The 23709-nt window shown below is 36.3% G+C and overlaps 1 protein-coding gene across 34 annotated transcripts in view; it reads right to left on the bottom strand.

Moving 5' to 3' along the window:
- slo (calcium-activated potassium channel slo) overlaps window positions 1-23709 on the bottom strand; it is a 100297-nt gene that overhangs the window by 11466 nt on the left and 65122 nt on the right. For 12 of the 34 annotated variants that reach the window (XM_043425672.1, XM_043425687.1, XM_043425534.1 and 9 more), the window contains exons 9-16: window positions 20186-20338; window positions 19557-19712; window positions 15950-16062; window positions 10374-10529; window positions 10172-10248; window positions 9290-9325; window positions 2798-2848; window positions 840-860 (exon numbers count right to left, since the gene is read on the bottom strand). In XM_043425672.1, the coding sequence (XP_043281607.1) occupies window positions 840-860; window positions 2798-2848; window positions 9290-9325; window positions 10172-10248; window positions 10374-10529; window positions 15950-16062; window positions 19557-19712; window positions 20186-20338 (763 nt within the window). Of the gene's footprint in view, window positions 1-839; window positions 861-2797; window positions 2849-6095; window positions 6165-9289; window positions 9326-10171; window positions 10249-10373; window positions 10530-15949; window positions 16063-18968; window positions 19067-19556; window positions 19713-20185; window positions 20339-23709 lie in introns of all 34 variants that reach the window. The other 22 variants (XM_043425636.1, XM_043425750.1, XM_043425619.1 and 19 more) reach the window with 11 other exon arrangements.

The following is a 23709-nucleotide window of genomic DNA, read 5'->3' as shown; positions in this document are numbered from 1 at the left end:
TTTTACTTCGGCTAAGATAGAAAGAGTCGTGCAAAAATGGATCGGCGTGCAAAAAACATCGATAACAATACACAGAGGATTCGTGACGAGAAGTGTGCCATTTGGAGTATATTTTCAAAGACATAAAAAGAGAGAGAGAGAGAGAGAGAGAGAGAGAGAGAGAGAGAGAGAAGGAAATTCGTGTGGCTTGCAAAAATTTACAATAGCCGAGGCTCAGTGGGGCTGTTAAGGGGATAGAAAAGCGGTTTTTTGTGCATTCACCAAAACATTGTATCGATATTAGTGAAAATATTTGTTTGTTACTTCGAACATAGTTGGTGAAGTAAAACGTAATTCGGCGTTTCGAACGATATAATGAACGTAGAGATAATGAAATAGAGACAGAGAGAAGGAGAGACAGAGTGAGAGAGCAAGATAGAGAGAAAGCGCGTGAGAGTAAAAGGGATCGAATGTGACAAATCAGAGCGGGAGGGTCTGACGAATGCACAAACAAAAGGCTCAAGGATTTTCCCATCGAGTATTTACATATTTTACATTTCATATATAAAATAGCAATATTCGGTGTAACGTGTCTCAATAACGCTGCTCTTAAACTGACGATGACGCGTATCCTACACTAATAATTACGCTATTATTTCAAAATATATTATTTTTCAAAAATCAAACAAACAAACAACACGCGTGAGATGTTTTAACGATAATGGGGTGGAGTAAAAGAAATAATATGAAAGAAAATTAAAAAAAAAAGACAAAAAAAAAAAAACAAATCAATTTCAATGCTTCTCTTACATAATAATTCGATTACATCAAAGTAAGAGAATATCCTCCGATTGACTTACTTGGGTACGAGTAGTCTTCACCTATGTAGAACGATTGGAGGACGAGAGGTTCAGGCAATAGGTCATAGAGACATAGACGGTTAGTTGAAAGGTTTTTTACGGTCGTGTCTATGTAGTAGTATCATATAGTAGGGCGATTTGTCTGTATATGGATGGATCTTATGTATAGTGTATAAAAAAAAAAAAACCGTGACTTTTATCTCGTTTATGCAAATATCGTTGTATTTTCGAGTAGACGATTGACGAAAATTGAAATTAAGTGAAATCATGAATCCATTGATCAATACGAGCATATTATGGTCTCGCTTTCTTTGCCTGTTTAGTATTTTTTTTTTCTTCTTCATTGTTTTTTATCAACGAAAGTTAATCGAAGTGAATGAGATGCTCTTCACTCTCTTTCGATAATGTGCACACACATCGCTCGATATGAAGACAATTACGATCGGTAATTTGTCTCATATATACACACTTTTTTAAAAATATATAAAAGGGAGAATGCTGGTGATATTGTTTCGACGCGTTCTTCTGTATATTTAGTCGGCTACCGAATTGTTCAATTTCGTTTGGACTCGATACCGTTCCCGGACCTCACAAACCGGAGAGAAGAGAATTTCCGTAAGCAGTTTTGATTTTATAATCGAATATTCGCGGCAAATCTATCCCGGCTTTTTTCTTTCTTCGTTCGATCGTTGCAGTATTTCGTTGAAAGTAGATCGCGCGTGAAAAGTTGTACGACAAACAAATGGTAAAGCAATAACGAAATGAAACGAGATGATGAAATCGATCGAAACTGACAGAAACACTGAGCTTTTTGGCTTCGAACGTTATGAAAAAAAAAGTCGAATCAATTCTCAATTCACCCACAACAATGACCATCGAAACACTCACAAACCTTATTTATGTGAAAAAAACAAAAAAAACAAAAATTAAAATGGAAAAACTACATTCCAACACGAACACCGATACACGAGTATAGAAATAATGTATATATGTATATCGTATCAGTTGCATGATTATTAAGTTTAAATATAACACCACATCAATAGGACTCAAACACTAACACAACGTTGTTCTACACGCTGGGAAAATGAGAGAAATTCGTTATTTTTTATCGATTTTTGTGTTTTTTAAGTAAATACACACACACACACATATGAATGTATATACATATATTTATATGTATTTATTGCTAATATATAAATATATATGTACACATTGTGTCTGACCAAACGAATCGGACCATTAAATGGGAATTGGGAAAACTCCCCCACTCGTTATTTTACTTTGTTTCGTCTTGATATTTAGCAATTCGTTAGTCGAGCTACAACATTTAACATGTCGAAAAGACCTAGAACGTACGCGTTCATGACAAATAACAAAATCGTTTATAGTGGATTTTTTCACACGTTGTGCTGATCAAGAAGATTTACACGATCTAATTCACAGCGAATGAGTTGGTCTCTGACTTTGACGTGAGATCAAGCTTTTTTGGGTACGAAAAATGTATCTCTCTTCCGGATGGGATTATTTTATTGATTGATAGACGTTCAGTTCTGAGGCTTGAGTGTAACAATCGGTGAAGCTTTGTATAGTTCATTCGTTCTGAGTTGAGTTTAATCTTAGTCGATGGAAGACTCAACGGGTAAGATTTTATTTATTGTTAATGCGATTCGATCATGAGAAATCAAGCTCATTTGATTTTTGCACACGAAAAATGTGGGAATTTTTTATTTTCTCTTTTCAGAGACCACTTCAATCGGAGCCACTTTATTGACTCGTGAATCTATCCATCATCACGGTTCAGTGACTCAATTTTCAAATGTCATAAGTGATAAGGAAAACAAGAATTTCGAAAAATACGCAAAAACACGTGACATAAGTTGTTGGTACTTTTTTTTTTTTATTTTTTTTTCTTTTGTTTTGTTTTTGGGTTTTTCTACTCGCGGGGCGATACGTACTTGCTCTTCCAACCATTTGAACAGCTCGCACGCCCTTCCGGAATGTGGCCACTGCCCGAAGGGAGAAGAACCATAGCTGTTAGTCTTCATATCGATATGTTATATGGTCCTACAGATTCTGGGGTCGAACAACATATTTTAAGAGGTGTTGGGAGGGCATCGACAGGGGCGGGGGCAAAACTACCTTGAACAAATCCGGACAATGTCTCCATTGGTTTAAGAAAGTCTTTTGCAACACTCGTTTTAAAAAATCTGAATAATTGGACGACGGAGACATTCAACTGGATTGATCAAGCTGGTGTAACACAAATTCATTTTACCACAAAATAAATTCAGTGATGGAGAGGGGTCATTTTCTTGCTTACAAGCTACACAAACTTATCGTTCGTCCGGGAAGGTAACAAATAAATAGTAAAAACCACTCACATACACACACGCTTATGATCGATCAAACCCGACGGTGTTATCGAAAAATAAAATAAAAAACAATATGCAAATGGGACATTCGAGGCAAAACTTTTTTATCTTTTTCAAAAAATAGTTATGAATTTCGTCAAAAAAATGGCGTTATTTTTGGTCAAAGTGACATGACGCTTTCGAAAATTGACTTGTTGAAAGTTTCGTCTTCGAATGTACTTTTCAGAAAAAAATATCAAAAGGTCATCTTCAACTTTTTTTTTTTTTTTGAGAATTTAGATAAAAAACGAAGCAAAATTTTCAATTTTTGTCTTTTCTCATTTTGAAATAAAAAAAATTGAATCGTTTCTGAAATTTGAAAAAAATTCTGAAAAATTTCTTTGGTACAGTAGAAAAAATGAAAAACGTTTCCGTCAAATCGAAAGGGGTCGGATTCAACAGTGGTCGATTCGGCCTCGAATGCCCCAAATATATACTTAGAAATACGATCGTACATATATTTATATATTTTAACATGAAATAATGATAATCCGAGATTTTGGAGCGTGACACGATGCGACGATGCAAATGGCCCTGACGATTTCACTGCGCATCGCGTATACCAGTTCATAGGCGATCGATTTAGTCGTTTCTTGAATTTTTTGCCTTTTTTTCTATCATGTGTCGCAATGGAATGTAATGTAATGAGTGTTTCGTTTACGCTTATGCCTGTCAAGGGTATCGTTGGTGTGTCTTTTGTGTGTAATGCAACCAGGAAGGGACATTAATTGAGGGCGCGCCTAAGTGTCGGGATATATCTCGTTGCGATATATCGCGTTTGGGTAAACCCTGGGCATCGGGGAATTCACTCATATTCACGTAACTTATGTTAATAATACACACGGAAGTGTGAAACATTGGATCAACCAATGTTTCGTATTCTAACCAATTCTTCTTATTTAATCAAGACGTTTATCGATCGCAAGTACAGATATATGGAATATCAATGTGGCTCGAGAAGCTCGAGTCGTTCCTCAACACTCAGTATCCTTGCTGCCTGGGATGAAGTTTGTAGAGAAAAAATTATTATTTTTTTCATTTGTGTGCTGCTTCCTTCACAGACTTACAAAATTGAAAAAAATGTTGGGTCACGTAATAATTTAATTTTCGTACTTGAGAATCGACGAACTACGAAAATTTTCAGGATTTGAAATCCTCTCGATTGTTAATTGAACTGCGATGCAGCTTCAGATGCGGCTTCTTTGGCATTTCTTCACATGTACGTAACACGAGGGATAAAAATGACAAAAAACCCGTTTGTTAAAATCGATAAATAACTTTATGACCGAAGCTTCTCGTAACTCACTGAAAAAATATTGCATATGATATTTACTTGCCATCCTCTGCTCCGTCAAGTTTAAATTCCTTCTAAACTAAATAAAACATAAAACATCTCGTTGGAGGGTTCTCCATTGGTAAATCGGGTATATCAAACGGTATCTCACCAGGTTGGGAAAAACAGCTGCGTCTTCGCAAATTTGATAGCGCCAAAGAAAATTTCAAAGCCACATTATCTCATATACGAACATGTAAATAATATATGCGGTCAATTCTACTGCAATTTTTAACACATTTGGCAGTCTACGCCAACGCAGTTTTTCAACTGATAGAAACTTTTTCGAGGCTTTTCCCGAGTATCAAAAACGTCCATGAATAAAAACGTTATCCTTTGAACTCTCTGTTCCAACTGTAACTGGTTTCTCTATTATTATTCTGCACAATAAAGTTATTTTTAAAAATAATATTTGGATGAACTCATCATTCGATTGCCTCTCTTTTAACATTAACATTTAACAGCTCAAATAAATTGTGGCAAAATCAACGATTCAATTATTTCACGGTCATTCTTGATACTGCTGACAACTTGCGAATAATTTTCAAGAAATGAAGTACTGTCGTCGAAGATGAGTCGCTTGACGTACGTGTGGTAGTCAATATTAATATCGTCAAGACGGGAACTCACGTAAAGCAACAACACTGAAACGACAGAGTTAAATGAGCATTATAAGTATAATGTGATGATGAAGTTATTCACGTATAAGTTGTATCAAAGCGTGTTGTGCCCTTGACTTGGGAACCTCCGCTGATGAATATTATTGAAAAACGTATTAGTGAAAATTATTACACATGTGTATTACGATACGAGTGGTAACGTCAAAACATTAAATTTACAAAGTAACAAAAAACAAAAAAAAAAGTAGTAACGACCAAACAACGTGCTCGGCGATGCAATGACTGCACAGGCAGTGGCGCAACAGTTCTGCTGCTCTTTATGATTATAATAAAGTATTAATATTGATCGAACAAGCGTAAATAATTAATTAGTCATTGAACGTGTAATGAAACATCAAAGAAAAATCAAATATACGGTTGTTGACGAGTTACGGTACGAGCAAAATTTCAGCCGAGTCGCCCAACGACTTCAAACTTTAACTAATCAGTTTTTAATATTTTTGCGTTTTTACAGAATCAGCAGTATTACTTACTTCATACGAAAATGATAAAAAAATAAACGAGACTTTTGTTTTTTTACTTATTAAATGTTAAAGACTTTTTCATCAACTGCAATCAGCTCTAGGCAAAAGCTTTCAACGATAAAGCTTGCATCGATCGGATACAAGTTATCGTGAAATAACAACGGAACAAAGTTTCGTATGAAATATTCGATCGTCCCCAACAGCAACAATCATCTGAAATATATTTTTTCTTGCGGTCGTAATATGCGGAAAACGATATTTTTGACGTACGATCACCGCCCAACCATTGAACGGAGACAAAGTTTTTTCTTTCTTTTTTTCTGTGCAATTATGATAATTTAATGAGCGGACGGAACGAATCGTACCGTCGAGATAACTTCGGAAGGCAGCGTTTCCCTTCACCATTCCGGTCTGCATCATCATCATCCCAACATCTGGAAAAACGTTGCTGTCATTCGGTTATTTCTCTCGTCTCGTAGAGCAAGCAACGATGTTTCTTCTTTCCTAATTATTTACGTTGACACGCACACACACACACACACACACGCACTCATATATAATACATATCTACATATGGACATAGACGAAGGAGTAGTAATTCAGAAGCCCACTTCATTTTTCCCTGTTACAAACAACAATTGATAAATTATGATTTTTATCAGCAATATTTCATCAGAGTAATGGAATATTGGATTGACGTTGTTTGCTTTCCGTGGAAAAATAATTCCAGCAATCTACGACCTAGCGAAATGGAATCGTCCCTCCAAAGTGTCATTTATCTCTGTCACAACGGAAAGTGTAAACTGTACAAAGTTGGAGCAAAACAAATAAATTTTCGAAAGAAAGAAATATTACACAAAAGCAATTCTTTTCAAATGACAAATATGACCAAAGCAAAATAAAAACAACTTAAGAGTCTCTCTGCGGTGCGCCGTGGAAGTTCGAATTCGTCGTAAAAATATCATCGAAAGGCTATATTCGCATCGATTCGGGCTTCGTATCTAATGTTGAAGTATCGAAGGGCTCCAAATTACCGGCTCTTTCTCTACACACGCACACGTATATACATATTCATATGCGAAAATAATGATCGTTTATTCCTAGAAGTACTGTGTCGCCTGCGCTGCTAGAATGTTCTCTATGAAAAAAAGAAAAAAACAAAATAATAGCTGAGACCTGAAAATTTCCGATGAAAAAAATCAAGTTAACGAACTGCGTGAGAAAGACTTTAGACGAGTTAATTCTACAATCCTGCGTTGTCACCCAACAGTAATTTTTTTTTGATTGCCCAGGGTTTAATAAAAAAAAAAAAAAGCATCATTCAAAGTTCGATGGATTATTTTTTTTCTCGTACATAATATTCTGTGTGCTTCAGCCGATCCTTCAAATCGATTTTCGCAATAAACAGTGGGAAAAAATTGCTCGAATTAATGAGTTTGACTCGATTCAACGCGTGGAGAAACCGCTCATGGAAATCGACGTCGTTGAAATAAATTATTACACGTTCGTCGTTGAACGACGCGTACAGCGATTACAAACATTGAAAAATCCAACAAAATCGAAACTTTGTGTACGACTAACGAATCAAAGGACCAAATTTTTCCCTCTCGATATTGATATCGGATTTTGAGGATCAGTTTGTGACTGACAGATGGTGAGTATTGTCGTTAATTGTGTAAAGTGTGCGGGATCAGGGATAATTGATAAAACAGGTTCAACCATAGGGTCACCTACCCATCAAAGTACTTTGTAAAGGTAATGAGGATAAAAGACAGGGCTGTTAGGAATGTTTGAAATTGCAGGAAGATTCGACGAACCGTATACTATAAAAATGAGACCCACGCAAACGAGCTGCTATTTCGGATGTTTCTTTTTGAGATTTTTCTGCACAGCAATTTCAGAAGTTTGGGCGTGAAAATGATAAGATTGCCATATACATAGCTGAGCGGCAAAGCGAAGATGGAGAAGGCCCGTGAATCGGACGGAAGAAAAAAGGTTGAAAAGAACCCGATGAATTTCGAAGCTCGTCGTGAGCGAATGTTGGCGGAATAATTTAATTCCTGTTTGCGTCATTCAATTTGAAGAAAGGTGGATGAAATTCAGCAAGGGGGAAAACGATGTTCTGGGGATGATGAAAGAAAATAAATGAAGAGCTTTATCGATGCCGCAGACGTTAGTAACACTCAGCCACGTTTTTCCATTCTCCTTCCTTTCTTATTGCTCATTTACTCCGTTTTCATTTCACTACTTCGTTCGCTCTTTTTTTTCTCTTTGGTTTCTAACTCTGCTCGACTGCAGAATGTGTAAATAATTTTCGAAGTTTCATAACAATCCAGTCAAATTATGATTTTTTTGTCGTCTAATCATTTTCAATTAGGTATTTTAGGAAGAAATCCAAAAGCTTGAAAGTCTTGAAAAAATTGCGAAAAGTCGGATTTCTCGAGGAAAACGTGACTGAGTTATTGTTGAATCTTTGAACACAGAATGCCAACGATTGGAGGATGAAGCTGTATCGTTACAAGATATTGCATTAAATTCGCGGGGGGTTTTAAATATATAAATGACAGAAAGAAAGAGAGAGAAAAAGAGACGGAGCGATAGAAATAATGAGAGAGAAAGAGAGAGAGAGAGAAAAAGTAAAGAGGGGTTGACTGAATTATAAATAGGGGGCCCAAAAAACCCCGAGCTATTCATGCATTGCAAGCCGAACGTTATGGGGGGGGGGGGGGGGGGGGGCACATACTAAGAAGTGCAAGCTATTTTTCCTCTCGTCAAGGAGTCAGGTGGACATGCCCCAACTGACTTTCACATGTTCTATCGGGGTTATTGGCTGGGTTTTTTTTTCTGCTTGGTTTCATAACATATCCGATTGTATTTGCAACAGCAAGTCATTTGCATGATGGATAATAGGGCGATAAGCTCGTCATACGTCATTTTTCACTGAGATGTTAGAGGAACGATAAATCAGCAACGTTCCAATGAGCAATGAGCAAAAAACAACATTTGTTAAAGAGGATGAAGATTTGAAGTGAAAAATGAAATACCAAGCTTCGATCCAAAATGAAAAGTTATTTGGATTGAAGCTCTTGTTCGAGAGATTGAAAAAAAAAAAAGTATCGTATCATGATCATCACCATCATCGTTATATAACCATCATCGTAATTATCATTGTCACAGGTGAATGAATGCAGAGGATGTTCGTAGAGATATTTTTTCGTTTTTTGTTTTGTTTTTTCATAGGCAGCAACAGACAAAGAGTGTAGTTCAAAACAAGACAAGTGTACAAACAAAGATATAGACAGAGCGAGAGATATAGAGACGAAGAATAATGTAACGGCAGACTTTATGTATAATGCTGAGAAGAATTGGCAAAGGAAAAAGGCAAAGATCACAGATTGGTCATGGTAGACGAAAAAAATATAGGTTTCGCAAAGGAACTTAATCGGTTGAATAAAAAGTCATTTGAGGAATAAAAATAACTTGAGACGACAATATAGAGATAGAGAGAACAAAGAAAGATGAAGTTAAAGAAAAAGCGAGCGAGTTAGAGAGACGTTACCTAAGTCTCGGCCCCAGGAGCGCTGCTGCTGCCCCACTAAATAATATATCACAATAGTATTCAGTCACTGACCATTTTATTCGTAATATTCTCATTGAAGTGAATCATTGGATATATTTTTTAAAATTCTTTATTTCTCTATAAAGGTAGAGATATAGGAAAATTTTGAATGGTTCGTGATCGGATTTTGGGTCGTAGAAAATAGTGATGTGCGATGTGAATTCGTCGATGAAATCTCGATGACGATTATTTTTCGTGGACGAAAATCAATGGTTCGAGGAGAGAAGAAATTCACGGTTATTTGTGAGTGAGAAAATAATTTTGAGACAAAAATAGACGAAGAGTGATCTCCCTTGCGAGTCACCACTCGGAGCAAGGACGCTCTTAATGATACCCTGGATGACGTTGGCATTCGCAGAATTGAGAAAAGGCGAAATGAATGTTCAATTGTGAGGTCGGAGAAAGGGGGCTAATGAAAGTTTTGAAAAAAGCCTCCTTCGTCGGTTGGAGCTTTCGCGAATGTACGAGGGTGACGAGAAAAAAAAAGTAATGAAGTGAAACGATATCCAGTTTTTTTTATAGGTATAACGATATATAGTTGCCCTATAAACCACAATGCATCGCCACGTGACTCGCAACCCCCATGTTTACCAAAAACATGGTTATTTTTTCGTTTTTTTCTCTGTTCGCTCGTCGCACATGTACTAGATGGTTGGAAGAAAAAAAAATGTTTCAAAGATAGAATTCAAATGTAATTATGGTTAGTAAAGATTTTTTTCTTTTCGATGACATTTTTTATATTGACTCGAAATTTAACTGGAATTTTTATCATTTTTTTTCGATTTCTTTCGATTCTGAGACATATCAGTTTGAATGACTTACAGTTTTTGCATTTGCACTTCTTGATCAGAGTCTCGTCCTTGATATCCTCGTGGCATGCTTTGCAGTAAAACCACGCCCTGAAAATCAACAAAATGTGAATTTTATTTCAATGTGCGATCCCAAATTACTGAGTTTGGGATTTTTTTTTGCAGAAAATATTCGAACCAATTAATCCCATGATGTCGATAAAAAATAACGTTACCGTTTGACCTCGTCGGCTGATTGAGCAATGAAGAATCCCTGAGTATTGGCAGCGATCTTGGCACCTCGTGGATTAATCGAAATCTTGCTGTCAGCACCTTCCTCGCCCTTTATCTCGATGGCCAGTAGAAGAAGCTTCAATTTTGTGAAGCACAATCTATGACGAATTCATTGATCTCATTAATATCCCTGAAGATTGTTAATAACTATTCTAAAATCAATATTTGTATGAACTCCTTAACTATATAGAGAATATTTTATTCCTTGTGAGTGTGCATGCTCTGTTTTAGGCGAATATAGAGCGAATGCAATAAAAAAAAAAAAAAACGTTTTGTTTTGTAATAAGTGTGTTAGACGGGAGTAAAGAAAGAAGAGGTGATGAACAAAAGGGATTTTGACTCATTTCAGGATGGTAAAATTCAATGTCCCAAGGGGAAAGGAACACGATCCGTTAAGCACAAATAAATTAAATATTTATAGAAAAGTTATAACGTGTGGCCAATTTAAAATAACTTCAAATCGTCACCACGATTTTTAAAAATGATTTTGAAAAAATTGTGCTTTCACATTGACTTTTCACATCGAATTGCCATAAATATCCACTGGATAGCGACTTTTTATTTTCTCATCTTTTCAATGGCCACACGTTTTTCATTGGTAAACGGTGAAATTCGTGAGCTTACCTCGCTCGACTCATCAGCCAACTATAATTTAACCTCCCATCCAAACGAATTTCACTGTATACGAATTCAAAAGTTTCATGTTCGTTCACTAACTTCAAAGAATATGCGGTCTACCGAACACGTAAGTGGAGCACTTGGATCAATTTTTTCCTCAAATTAGTCCTCGATAAATTAACATACAAAATATTGAACCTCGTGCTCCACAGTCTCGACAACTTGACCTCATAAACGTTAAGAAGAAGCGACATATACGCTCGTGGACTTACGAACGACATTGATTTTACACATATAAAACACATTACGACATCCAAAATTATAAGCACATATAAGCTATTATTGCCATAGTGGGTATTGTCAGTTAAAACACTTCTCTTTACACACGAAAATACAGCCAAAATTCGTTCGTTGCTGATTTTTCATCGCAATATTAAACTCAGGACAGAAAATAGTGCGAAGTCACCGCGCTGTGCCATTGTTTGTTTCACAGCAATTAAAAGCGTCACAAAAGCATGCAATAAAATCGAAGTGGCGAATGCCGAAAGTTTTTATTTTTATTTTTTTTTCGATCATTAATTATTAGTTCTTTCTTGTTAATACGAAAGAAGAAAAGAGACCAAAGTTCTATGGGGTTTCTAGAAAATTTCTAATCTAGTTCGCTATGATTCCTGGCCGTTTTCTACTTAACATACCAAATAACAAACCAACATACTTATTTCGGCACGCTAAACGTAAAACCTTTCATAACCGGTGTGGATGGATCAAGGAAACTCGGGTCTGATTTTTTATTAAAACGAAAAGACGAAGCATTGCTTCTCCTGAATTCGTCATCAGACCAAAATTCATTGAGTGATCGATACTTCGAAAGTACGTTTGAAAAATAACGTTGAATATCAAACTCCCATTAACAGAAATCTATATCGAAGAAATTCATTTGGCAAATGTCCTCCAAAAATAAGCACTTCCCAGGAACAACAAAGCTTGACTTTTCCCCATTAGAAAAAAAAATATCCAAAATAATTCATCATTTTTTGCACAAAATAATAAAAACCCCAATCATCGACTTTCGCTGCATTATTTTTCAACTCACTCCAACGAATAATTGACGCACGAACGAATTTGGGATCATGCAGTTTTTCAAGCAGCTTCCTTGAACCTTGTACACTGTGAATGACCAGCCACCCGATCGCACCACCCACAGATCTTGGTAACCCAGAAGTTTTTCCATACCATCGAACAGAACTGACAAACTTTAAAATTTTTCAAACGAATTTACGTTTTGTTATTGATCAATCGTTTTTTTTTTTTTTTTTTTTTTAAAGAAAAATAAGGGAAAATGAACGAAAATAAATGAACCTTCAGAATTTATGAATTCATGTGGATTCTCCAGATCGAGTGTGGTGTCTACGGGTTCACACTTTGTTCAATTACATTATGGTTGCATACCAGCTTCTTAGAAAATTCAACACGCGTTTAGTTAGTAAGTGAAAGAGAAACAAAATGTGTTGTATAAGTTGTATGATTATGCTTATATGAAATGATATAATATAACGTGGAAAGTATAGTTGCGCGTGCCGCGATCGCCTATCTATGATCTAAAAGAGAGAGGGCGCCGCTTCTTAATTCGTTTAAGAATTTGAAAAATCATATAAATACATAGCTCAAGTACTCTCACACACGCACACCAATCTGCATGGACTTCGGTGTAATTTTCTCTTTTTTTTTTTGTTTTTTGCGAATTCGTGCCAAAATCATATACGCAGGCTCGAAGTCACGAAAGAAAAATTGCAAAAATTTCAATTTTGCGCAGTGGATACTAACTAACGGTGAAAAGTGCATTATTTCGTGCGTGTTCGTTTGCTTTTTTACACTCATAGAAATTCTAAGTTACGGGTTCGTTGGGAACAGTCTTTTTTCCTTTCATTTCAGTACGTCCATGTTTTTAAATTATAAATATGACCCGACCACCCCAACTATTTTTAAATTTCACGTCATTCAATATTCCCCTCGACGAAGATACTTCGATCGAAATATTTCTCTCGTGTCGACTGTTTTAATTTTGTCCTCTTTGCGCCCATGTTGTTGACGATTCGTCAGAAACTCGAGTCAAAACATAGTACACGGTTTTAATAAAAAGAGAGAGAAAAAAGAGCAAGAACTCAAACTGTCGAGAGTCTCGTTAGATTATTCAAACTTTTGCGAGATAAAATTTTTTTTTTTAATACATAAACAAATAAATTGTTGAATGTAAGAAAAAATATCGCTTTCAAGAAACGTCATGAAGGCACTGAATTCGGATATTTTTATACCGATCAACGTGTGAGTATCCAATGTTCACGAAAAAGCACAATTTAAGGATGTTCAAGCCATTTATATAAGATACCATACGAAAAATACACTAGATATTATTATTTCAAGTTATTGAATCGAAAATCCGCGTCAATTTTCTTGAACAGCGCTTAGTTATGTGTGAATAAATTGGAGAGGTTTCACCGTCTGGTAGTCGAAATATTCATTGTTGAAAATGAAAGGTTAAACATGGGCTCTTATGGAAGCTTTGAAAAAATTGTGAACTTTAACAATAAATATTTCAATTCCGAAATGGTGAATTTTCTTTCTGTTTGAAAAATTTTATTGTGCAAAGTTGGAAAATAATTCTTCGATAAGAAAGCAAGAACCTCCTTAAACTGGAAGAGCAAAAACACGGAGAATTTTTTTTCAATTCGACTGCGTTTTCAGCGGTATTTTCAGCATCGTTGCTATTGGATCTTTCGTTGATCAATGTGGATCCGCGTCATTAAAAAACTCTCGACAGGCTCCCGAAGCAATGAAAAATGCAAGCTCTTTATTGAACGTTGGCAATAATAAACCTCGGCAGTAACGAGACCGTGTTGACTATAAATAATTCAACACAATGAAACGATGTGAAACGAATCGATCATGTTCCGAATCGTGCTTCGAATGAACACTTTGTAATTCGTTGAAAAAATCAAAATTGATAAAAATAAATAAAGTTTTAAGCAGTAAGGATAATTTTACCAGCAAAACTCAGTCAAGACAATCGGAATTTTTTTAAATTGGTACAACAAAAATTCAATATGAAAAGTTTAGATAAAAAAGAATGGTACGAGACTCGAGCAATGATACGAAGATTTCTGGCAGTCACGCAAAATTCAAAACCTCTAAAGTTCAAATGAATGTTCCATATTCGAAGCATAAATATATATGACATAAATAATAGCCAACGAATTGATCGTAGAATTAGCTTCATCGGTATCGTCCTTCTCTGTTTTTCTCTCTTTCTATCATATACACGCAATTGGCGAGGTATCAAAAGATCGTACTTTCATGGCAGTTGAATTCCGCGATATACGAGTTTCGCCCCGTGACAACGAGCAGTAATTAACCGTTTGAACGGTGCAAGTTAGTCCAAGAGTTTTATTCCCCTTTTTGGCAAAGTCAGTAGGTTACCAATCCCGTCGATGTAGGCCAAATAACTGGAATTTCCGTCGTAAACGAGTATTAGCCAATGCGGCAGTAGGAATTTCCGTATTTCAGGACTACTAAGTTTCTCACGCGAGAATCCTCGGCTGTAGCGTGTAGCCAATTCTCGGGCTACAGACAAAATATGTATATATACATATTGACGTAACTACTTTTTAAGTATAAATTCATTTAAGACGATTCAGGCAGGCATGAAGGTAAAATGGGCAACGTGCACCGATTTTTATTCGAAGTGACGAAATGCTCGTAAAATTAAATGTCTATCAAACCAAGTGCCTTGAACAAAATAACGTTTCGTTAAACCAATTCATTTATTTGATCGTAATGAAATAAAAATCCTCACGGAAATGAAAACCCCGTCGTTTTTTTCTCATTACTTTCCATTCATTTCTTCGTTATCAAAGTAGTTTAGTCAAGAGGACGAACGTGTCAAAAAAAAAGGTTAATTGCACACAAACGTAAGTCTGAGTACATGTGCTTACCGCGTACAATTATAGAAAATGATAATTTCGTTGAAACCGATAAAAACAATAATAATTAAAAGATATTACCGAATGAAGGGAGTACCGGATCGTAGGATTTCGACGAACCGATCAAATTTCAATGTAGTACAAAAAACAAAAAAAAAGTTCAAGTTCACCAAAATGCAAAACTGTGCACTGTGCAGGTGGAAAATAAACTGGTGCGGGCAATCAAGTAAAAACCTCGTACCACAGTATACAAAAAAACTAAGATGATTGAACGGTACTTTCGGGATACTCAAAACACAGCTAGTTCTACGTTAAAAAAAAAAAAAAAAACTTCTAAATATATTTTTAAAAAAGGCGAATGGTATACAAAAAGATGTGTTCTTTAACGCAGTCCGAGGGTAGTGGGTGACTGGGCAATATAATGAGTAAAATATAAAAAAGTGTTTCATTGACGAGCAAGACAAAGAGGAGTGGTGGACGTAGAGGAAAAGTTGAGAGGCAAAATAAACGGAAAAAATAACAAGACTACAATCGATATATGGACGCCCAGTGGGATGTGATAACGAGAAGAAAAGGAATATAGAGACAAATGAAAAAAAATATATCGACACGTGTAGAAAACGAAAAGTAAGAGAGAGAATTGTGGATAAAAGAACGGATAAAAGGTCGTGTTCGTCTGTGCGTGTCTGCTTTTGTTTTTAAGATGTAAATCAGGAGATTGCACATGTACGATAAAAACGAAAGAAAAATGGATTTTGTTCGTGTGCTTATGCAGTGTCGATAGCAGTGATTTCAATTCGTTTTGTGAGTTATAAATAGTGAGTGTCAAAAAAAAGTAAGTCGTTAAGAAAGAGAAGAAGAAAAGACAGAATGAAATGAGTAAGTTTGCATGTGTGGCAGCCGCGGTGGCAGCGAGAACTTACTCGCTGGCTTGGGGAAAAGTCATCCCGGTAAAGGACGGGGAGAGGGTTTCCGTGTACATCTCGCAGCCCGTGCCCTGCAGGTAATCATTCTGCCACGCCTGAGTGTCCGGCGACTGAAACACCAACCAACCAGCTCCACGTCATGAAACCCTTCATTACTCGTCGACCCTATACCTTTGCAGGCAGGCTCGTTTACTCATCGCAATTCTTTCACATTCTTTTCATTTCTTCACACTCTCCGAGTCCTGTCTCCTTGTGAGGAATCGTTAATTCAATGATTCGAAATGCCTTTCATTCTTTCTCGTGATTCTCACACTCCAAACATTTTTTTCGTGTTTTTTTTTCTCACCAGCACGAACTTTATGAAAACGAAGATTGGCTGTTCGTTTCCTATTCAAATTGACTGAATAAAATGATCAAAATTAAAGAATGATGAATCGATGATACGTTGCTGGACAAATCAAAGTAAAATTCGAGTAAAAACTCCAAAAGATGGTTCGAAAAAAAGATTTTTTCTCTTCACTTCGCGGTGGATTTTCAAAGATCCTTTTTGTCTACTCCGAACTGCGTGCCACGAACTCGACTGTCCCTCCCGCGATGACTCGAAGGACGAATGAAACGACAAATTAAAAATTGCATGAAATTAGTTAAAATACATTTCTGGCGCAATGACTCGAAACGATTTATTTTTTTTTCATCCTTTTAAAATTAACTCTCCTTTCAAATGATCGTTTGTCCTAACGTCATCTTATAAAAAATAACTGTCCTTTGGAACGACCATTTTGTAGATCCGATCTGCCGGTAGTCGCCTGCTTATACACGGAGACAAATTGAAGGTAATTGGCTTGTAGTGATGATAGTAGTGTTTCTAGGTGATACAGTGATAGGAATGAGCCTGGAGAGCAAAATGGTAGGATAAACTTTGCAGTATAATCGATCGCGAGCGATATCCCCCCGGCTTAACGTTCGCAGATACATGTATGCGCGTTGGTAATGGAATTTCATTCGAACACGCATTCAATCTTCGGTCGCGATCGATCGATCTCACACTCGCGCGCGCGCGCGCACATACACACACGCACAACCGACAAAATCCATGTACTTGTTTCTGGTTGTTCATATCCATAACCGATAATTCATCCGGTATTCCCATTATCCTCGTGCGCATTTCGATCGCAAATGGGACGGACGAATGGTCTTACGTTCCGAACTAAAATAGAAGATAAAAGAAACTCGCCTAATAGCAACGTCGATCCTTTAACAACAGAGTGACGTTTCTTTTCTCATGGGTCCATTTAACCTTGGAAAAGTATAATAAACTTTTCATAAAATCCATTTAAACATTACGATGACGGAAGTCTATCATTGCGTTAATATGTTCATAGTAACAGGTGAAGAAGGTATAACGGAGTTACTGAAGCGATGGGGGTGGTCTTACATCGATTAGGTGTAGCACAGATACGTTTTTTGTACAATTAACTTACACTCAGAGAAAGTTTCGCATTTTATAACCATCAACGAAATGACAAGTACAAAGGGTCTTTTTATTCAAACTTTTATTTTACTCGAATGTGTGAGGTCAGTGAAATTTTGGACTGCTGGTCGTCGTCCATGATTCTTGAATCCTGTAATCGAGATTAACAGTTTTCTGGGTACAAATTTCCACTAAATTTTCCAGCTTCATCCTCGGTTGGACGAATACTATTACGATACCTTCAAACGAAAATCTTACGAACGTCGGAGTGCTTTCGAAACTCCGACACTCGTAATGCAACATTTGCAGTTGTCATTGATAGTTATAAGGGCAACTCGAGGTTTCTCTGCGTGTACGTACATTTACATATATATGTATATATAAATAGTTGAATAAATATATAGATATATATATACGTAGTTGACACTTTTGTATAAAGGTTCAATAGCGGAGTGGAGCGTAGTGAGAGACATAGGCGAGGCGAAGCTTCATCCCTTTCTGCCGATTCAAGAGACACCGAAAAAACATAATCTGTGTATTTTATGGCAGACAATATTCTCTTTTGAAATATTTTCTTTTCGATTGTGGTGCAAGGTTTTCGATATTTTTCAATGGATTGTCATCGAGCATGGATAAATATGTTTGGCTTTTTCTCTCGTTTCAATATTTTTCATTGCATTTCGTTAACGATTAATTCACGAAGCAAACTGCAGCTGACATTCCGTTGAAAAGGAGGAACAAAATGATACACGGTGATGAGGCACGAAATAATAAAATTACTGCCATTCCTGACTTGGGTTTCCTCTTTGCTGGCAAGAGCACGCCGAAATTGATGATTCTTCGATCAGAAGATTCATGATTTTATACGCTCGAAACGAATGCAGATTTTTGTGCGAAGAAAACTGAATTGTCTGTTACGAAACCACGTGCGGATTCGAGATAACGAAAAGGTATTATAACGAGCAAGAACTCGTGCACTAGAAGGATTGTATTTGAAAAATGATCTCATATAAAAACGAAAAAAAGACGAAAATTCAACTGCAATGAGACTCCGGTGGAAAATGAAACGCGTGTTTTGTTTACGACGATAAATTTTGTCTCGTTTATTTATAAATATTGTTCAGTCAAATATTTCCGACAAGAATTTATGAATTACTCGTAATATGAGAATTTGCCAAATAGGATGAAACAAGTGAATATTCATCGTCAGTTAGAACCAAAATGTACATCAAATGGAGACCAATTAAATGTTGGATTAATTACTATCGTGAAAAAGAATAGTTCAAATACTTTCCGTGTTCGAGCCTTACTCCGGTTAGTAGAATAAAAAAAATGAAAAAGCGTCGGCTGCGATAAAAAAAATGGCAAGAAATAAACGCGACAGTTGCAGCGTAAATAAAAATGTAAAATGTAGACAAATCTTGGCAAACAAGCAGGGAGGATTATGAAATCGAGTCTCTTGAATCAGAGCTTGTTATTTTTTTTGGCTGGATGACGTCTGTTGTTTTTGTTTTTTTTTTTTCTTTTGGTCATGGAGCGACTTACTCAGTAGCTTTGGCAAAGGGCATTCCAATGAAGGTAGGGCTCAGTGTCTCGGTGTACATCTCCATTCCGGTTCCACGCAGGTAGTCATTCTGCCAAGCCTGCATATATCGGGCGACTGGTTCCAATCAACCAACCATTTTTCTAATCTCAAATGTTTAAGGATACCGCGCGCGCGCCTATGCATGTGTCAGTCGTCCGCGGAGTGGCGAGAATCATATTTTTCGTTTGTTTCAAATGTTTTCAATTGCGGATCTTTGTAGATCGTAACTGAACAGGATTTTATACTTGAATGTGTGAAAAAAATAAACTTTTTAGGCTCGAAGATAAGAGAAGAAAAAATTAAAAAGGAGCAAGCGTTTGGGCAAAGAGATGAATGTATCGCATGATGTAATGTGTTTCTGAGTGAATTCTTTTCAAACCTCCTCACACTTTTATCGTGAGCTTATATACTTTTCCCTCTTTATTATTTGTTTTTCGAGAGAGAGAGAGAGAGAGAGAGAGAGAGAGAGTCGATTCTTCGAATACGTTTAAGCGACGAATCAAACATGCATAGAAGATTTAAGGCGGCCGGAGGACGATTTTACTGACCGTCTTGAAAGATCGCATAGCAAACAGGTTCGCCATCATCGTGCTGAAACCCGGTGCTAGACAGGACTGCGCTATGAAGCCCAACTTCAGCTCCGCAAGACAAATTACATCGTCACCCTGCTTCCAGTCCCACGATGGAATGTTCAATAAATAGGCCTGAATCGAGAGAAAACAATATTCTGATTACTTGCGACAACGTTCGTTTCTAAAATTATTGGCGAAAAGTAGTTTTCGAAAAGTTACATTTCCGAAGAGTTTTCATGTCTTGTTTGGTGTTTGGATTGTTTAAAATTAAAAAGTGACTAGAAAAAAGATTCGAAACAATGAAACTCAAAACGTGATGAATCTTTATTGTTACAATCACCAATTCTGTGAGTTCAGCTTCATTATATAAAAACACGTTCTCACGATTTTGTATTTTTTCATATCTCACGTTTGTTTCTGAAATAAAAACTGCTGGAAATTTCATAAATGAAGAATCCGCAATCGGTTGCAATGACGAAGGAATTTTGAAAAAACTTTACAAAATACAGCATTGATTTTTGAGAATTTCGTTACTGAAACCCAAACTGAGGAATCATGCACAAAATATTGATCTTCCTTTCGATCGATTTTCTAGCCAATATTACCTTGTTGTGGTACTGCATAAGTTGAATAATAACACGAATATCGTCGGAGTAATTCTTGATCGAGATAACTCTCATAATATTGGCTGCGTCTTCGGCATCAGGATCCTGACAGTATTTGTTAGCCAAAACCAGGCACGCATCAGCTTCGTGGACCTAAAAATCATCGACGATTCGTTTGATAAAGCTGACAATTGTATCTCCAATTTTCTCTGTTATTCCACTCTCCCTGACGTTTTAGTCAGTGCGTTGAAAATAGAGAGTGAGAGAGAAAGAGTTCATTTTTTGTTTTGTGGTAGATGAGAATAATCGAGAGTATAAAATGCGAAACGATAGAAGTGTGACTAAATAGATCGTACTCGATGAATCGATGCTCGCAAATATTCGAGTTTCCATTGAGAAAGGGACGAGAAATTTGACAAATGAGTTATTGAGTAAAAGCTCCGATCGCATAAAAATATCCATCATCAACGACAAAGCTATTTAATTTTTATTTCATCTCTCAACGACGTTTTTAATTGTACGATTATACTCAAAATCGAATAAAATGCAGTATGCACTGACGCAATTAAAGCTTGTTCCATGAAAATGCTTGAAGCTTTTTCTGAAAAATACCACACTGTTTACTGCATAAGAAAAAAAAATATCAATTACGTATCGTGTACTGTTTCAGAGCGTTGTTACCATGTTACTAATAAAAAGCAGCAGAGTCGCATTCTTCGCGAATCATCAAAACTATGTTACCGAAAGCGCGTTTAATTAGTTCCTATTTGGCGAATATATAATTGTTGATCCGTGCATACAGACATTCTGTGACAGCGCGATCTTCGTTTCGTCCGATGTATAAAATGAGCAATGAAGAATCAGAGTCGGAATTCACTCATTTTGACCAACTTATTTAACGATTTTAATGAACAGAATTCATCCAAAATTCCAGACTAAACTGTCACAAAATATTTGACATTTATACCTCAAATGTTGGCTACAGAATCCACATGCAAAAACTGGGTCACCATAAATTCGCATGTAACAAACAGCTAAACATATGGAAGCAGTTTTGTTACGGCATGCTCGACGACGAACCATGAACCTAATGGATACCGATAAAACAAGCAATACGCGAAAACAGACCATGGCTGATGGACGAATAGGAAATACGCACATACATTATTGATATTTATTTATTCATAAACATGTTTTCGTAAGGGTAATAAAGCTCGTAATTCAATGGATATCGAAATTTGGAGTGGAACGTTCGAATTGACGAAAAAAATGATGCGATCGAATAAATACGAAAAATCACAAAAGTAGTTGCTTCCACTTGGTCAATTTGCTTTTGTGAAATAGAAGTGTTTAACTAATTCTATAATTCTACTAAGATTATAATAAGACGATTAGGCTCTGTGAAAAAAGAGCACTTACCCACCTGAGTCGACAGCAGGCATGGGTCTATCCATGTACGTATAAAATTGTCTTAGCTAGTAGTAATATCGAAAGGAAAAAAAAACGAATCATTTGGAAGAATGAGATAGAAGAGGTCGGTTTTAGAAATTGAAAAAAAAAATTATCCTTTTCCCAGGATCTAACTGATCTTGGATTTCTTTTGATGGCAATTTTTTAAGGTTATTTATCGATAGTTATAGTTAACCAACGAGGGGCGAAGAAACTACTGTGGGACTAAGCAGCTGTTGCTTATGCGAAAAAAGTATGTGCCACGTTTCCGCTTGGCTGACATTTCTTTCGATCACTCAACGATTCTTCATTGTTTTTAGAGTTATCAGAAAAAAAACAATGAAAAAAGTGGTTCACAAAAAGAAGAAAAACCGGCTGTTTTCATAACGTTTCAGATTCATTTTCTACTCATTTTGTTGGTAACTAACCTGAAAATTTTAGTTTTAACCAGCCGTTTATTCTCCCCGTGGATAAATATTATAAAAACAATAGAAATATCAGATCTCTGAATCAGGACCCATGAGTGTTGGAGCCGTGAGGTCCAAGGCTCTTTAAGGAAGAACATCAGTTTGAGAAAGATGCTGACAGCTTAATGAAACTTTTAGAACACATTTTTTAATATATTTTCTATAGCCTCTCCAATTTTAAATCCATTTCATTGAGCTATTTTTTATTAAATAATTTCCAAACTTCAAATATTGAACACCTACGCATAGGAAATAATTCCACAAGTCGCATCTTTCCATACTCAAAAACAAATAAAAAATGGTGACAGGTTAGAAAAAAGTACCATTTCACAGTTTGAACTCTAAAGAACACGTGTGCAAAATTGGAGGTTGTTTAATTCTGTCTTTTTTTAATATTTCACATAAATTCCGCCCAAAAATGACGCACTTTGGGGGTTAATCCCGTACAAACAAAGCAAACAGGGTTTACATAACCTAAATAACTTGGATAAAAACAATCACATTCATATTTACATAAACTCACTTTACGTGAAGCTGACGTTCCTCCTTAAACAACTCTCACTTGGCAGATAAAAAGAAAAATGGTGATGTTCTGAGCAAACTGTCATAAAGTTGACATATAAGATTGAAACGAGTTGATAAAAGGGGTGATTGAAATGAAGGAACGTGAGAAATGGACACGTCAACATTGGCAACCATGACGATCATGGTGGTAATAATAGAAATAGAAATAATGATGCAGATAACGAAAACTGGACAGGAATATTTAAAAATCATTTTGCCACCTTCAGAGCACGCGATTGGCGCGTATGCATGGTCCACGATCAATTATCTCATTACAAAGAGCAATAATCGATTATTTTTTTCGTAGCTATATACGACGGGTGTACCGAAACATCGAAGAGTGACAATACACATCGATTGAGTAAGAAGGGTTTTTGTGCGGCAGCATAAGGGGACGATAAGACCATGGCTGAATGGAGTTCAGAGAGTGGATAGTTTGGTATTTGCGAGAGATAACATAAATAAGATTAGAGAAGCCACTGTTTGAGATGTAGATTGTCGATAACGACGTGGGGTCATTTTTTTTTGGGGTAAAGGTTGACACAGAGCAGGCAACAACCATGCCCGCGTAATACAGGTATACCATAACGAAATATAGAGAGGCAGGGTGTCTCGATAGTCTTCTCTTCATTATTATTCAACAAAAAATCATAAATTTTGTCATCGCGTGAGAAAAGCGTTCATTTTTCTTTGCACAAACGTAGCTCGTTTGCATAGAAATAAATTCGATCGGTTTATTATTTTTCTTCACTCTTTGTAACGCGAGAAATAATTCATTTTCTCTGAAGCATCAGTAGAAGCAGGAAATAATGCAAGCATTTGTTCTGTAGTGAAAAAAATATCAAATTCCGTCAGATATGTGACCTCGGAAAGCATTGACGTAAATCATTTCTTTTTTGCTAATGACCTTTCATCGTTAAAATCATACGAAAAAACTAATATCATGGATTAAGAATTTTTGTTGATTTATTTCGTTGTATTCATTCAACGTTTCGTTCACCCAAACATTGTGTAACGAAAGATTATTTTCGTTAGACAATTTTT

This window comes from Venturia canescens, chromosome 1 (assembly GCF_019457755.1).
Source record: "Venturia canescens isolate UGA chromosome 1, ASM1945775v1, whole genome shotgun sequence".
In the NCBI taxonomy this organism is placed as follows: Eukaryota; Metazoa; Arthropoda; class Insecta; order Hymenoptera; family Ichneumonidae; genus Venturia; species Venturia canescens.
Note: the sequence above shows the minus strand (reverse complement) of the source record. Positions and strands in the feature narration are given on the sequence as shown.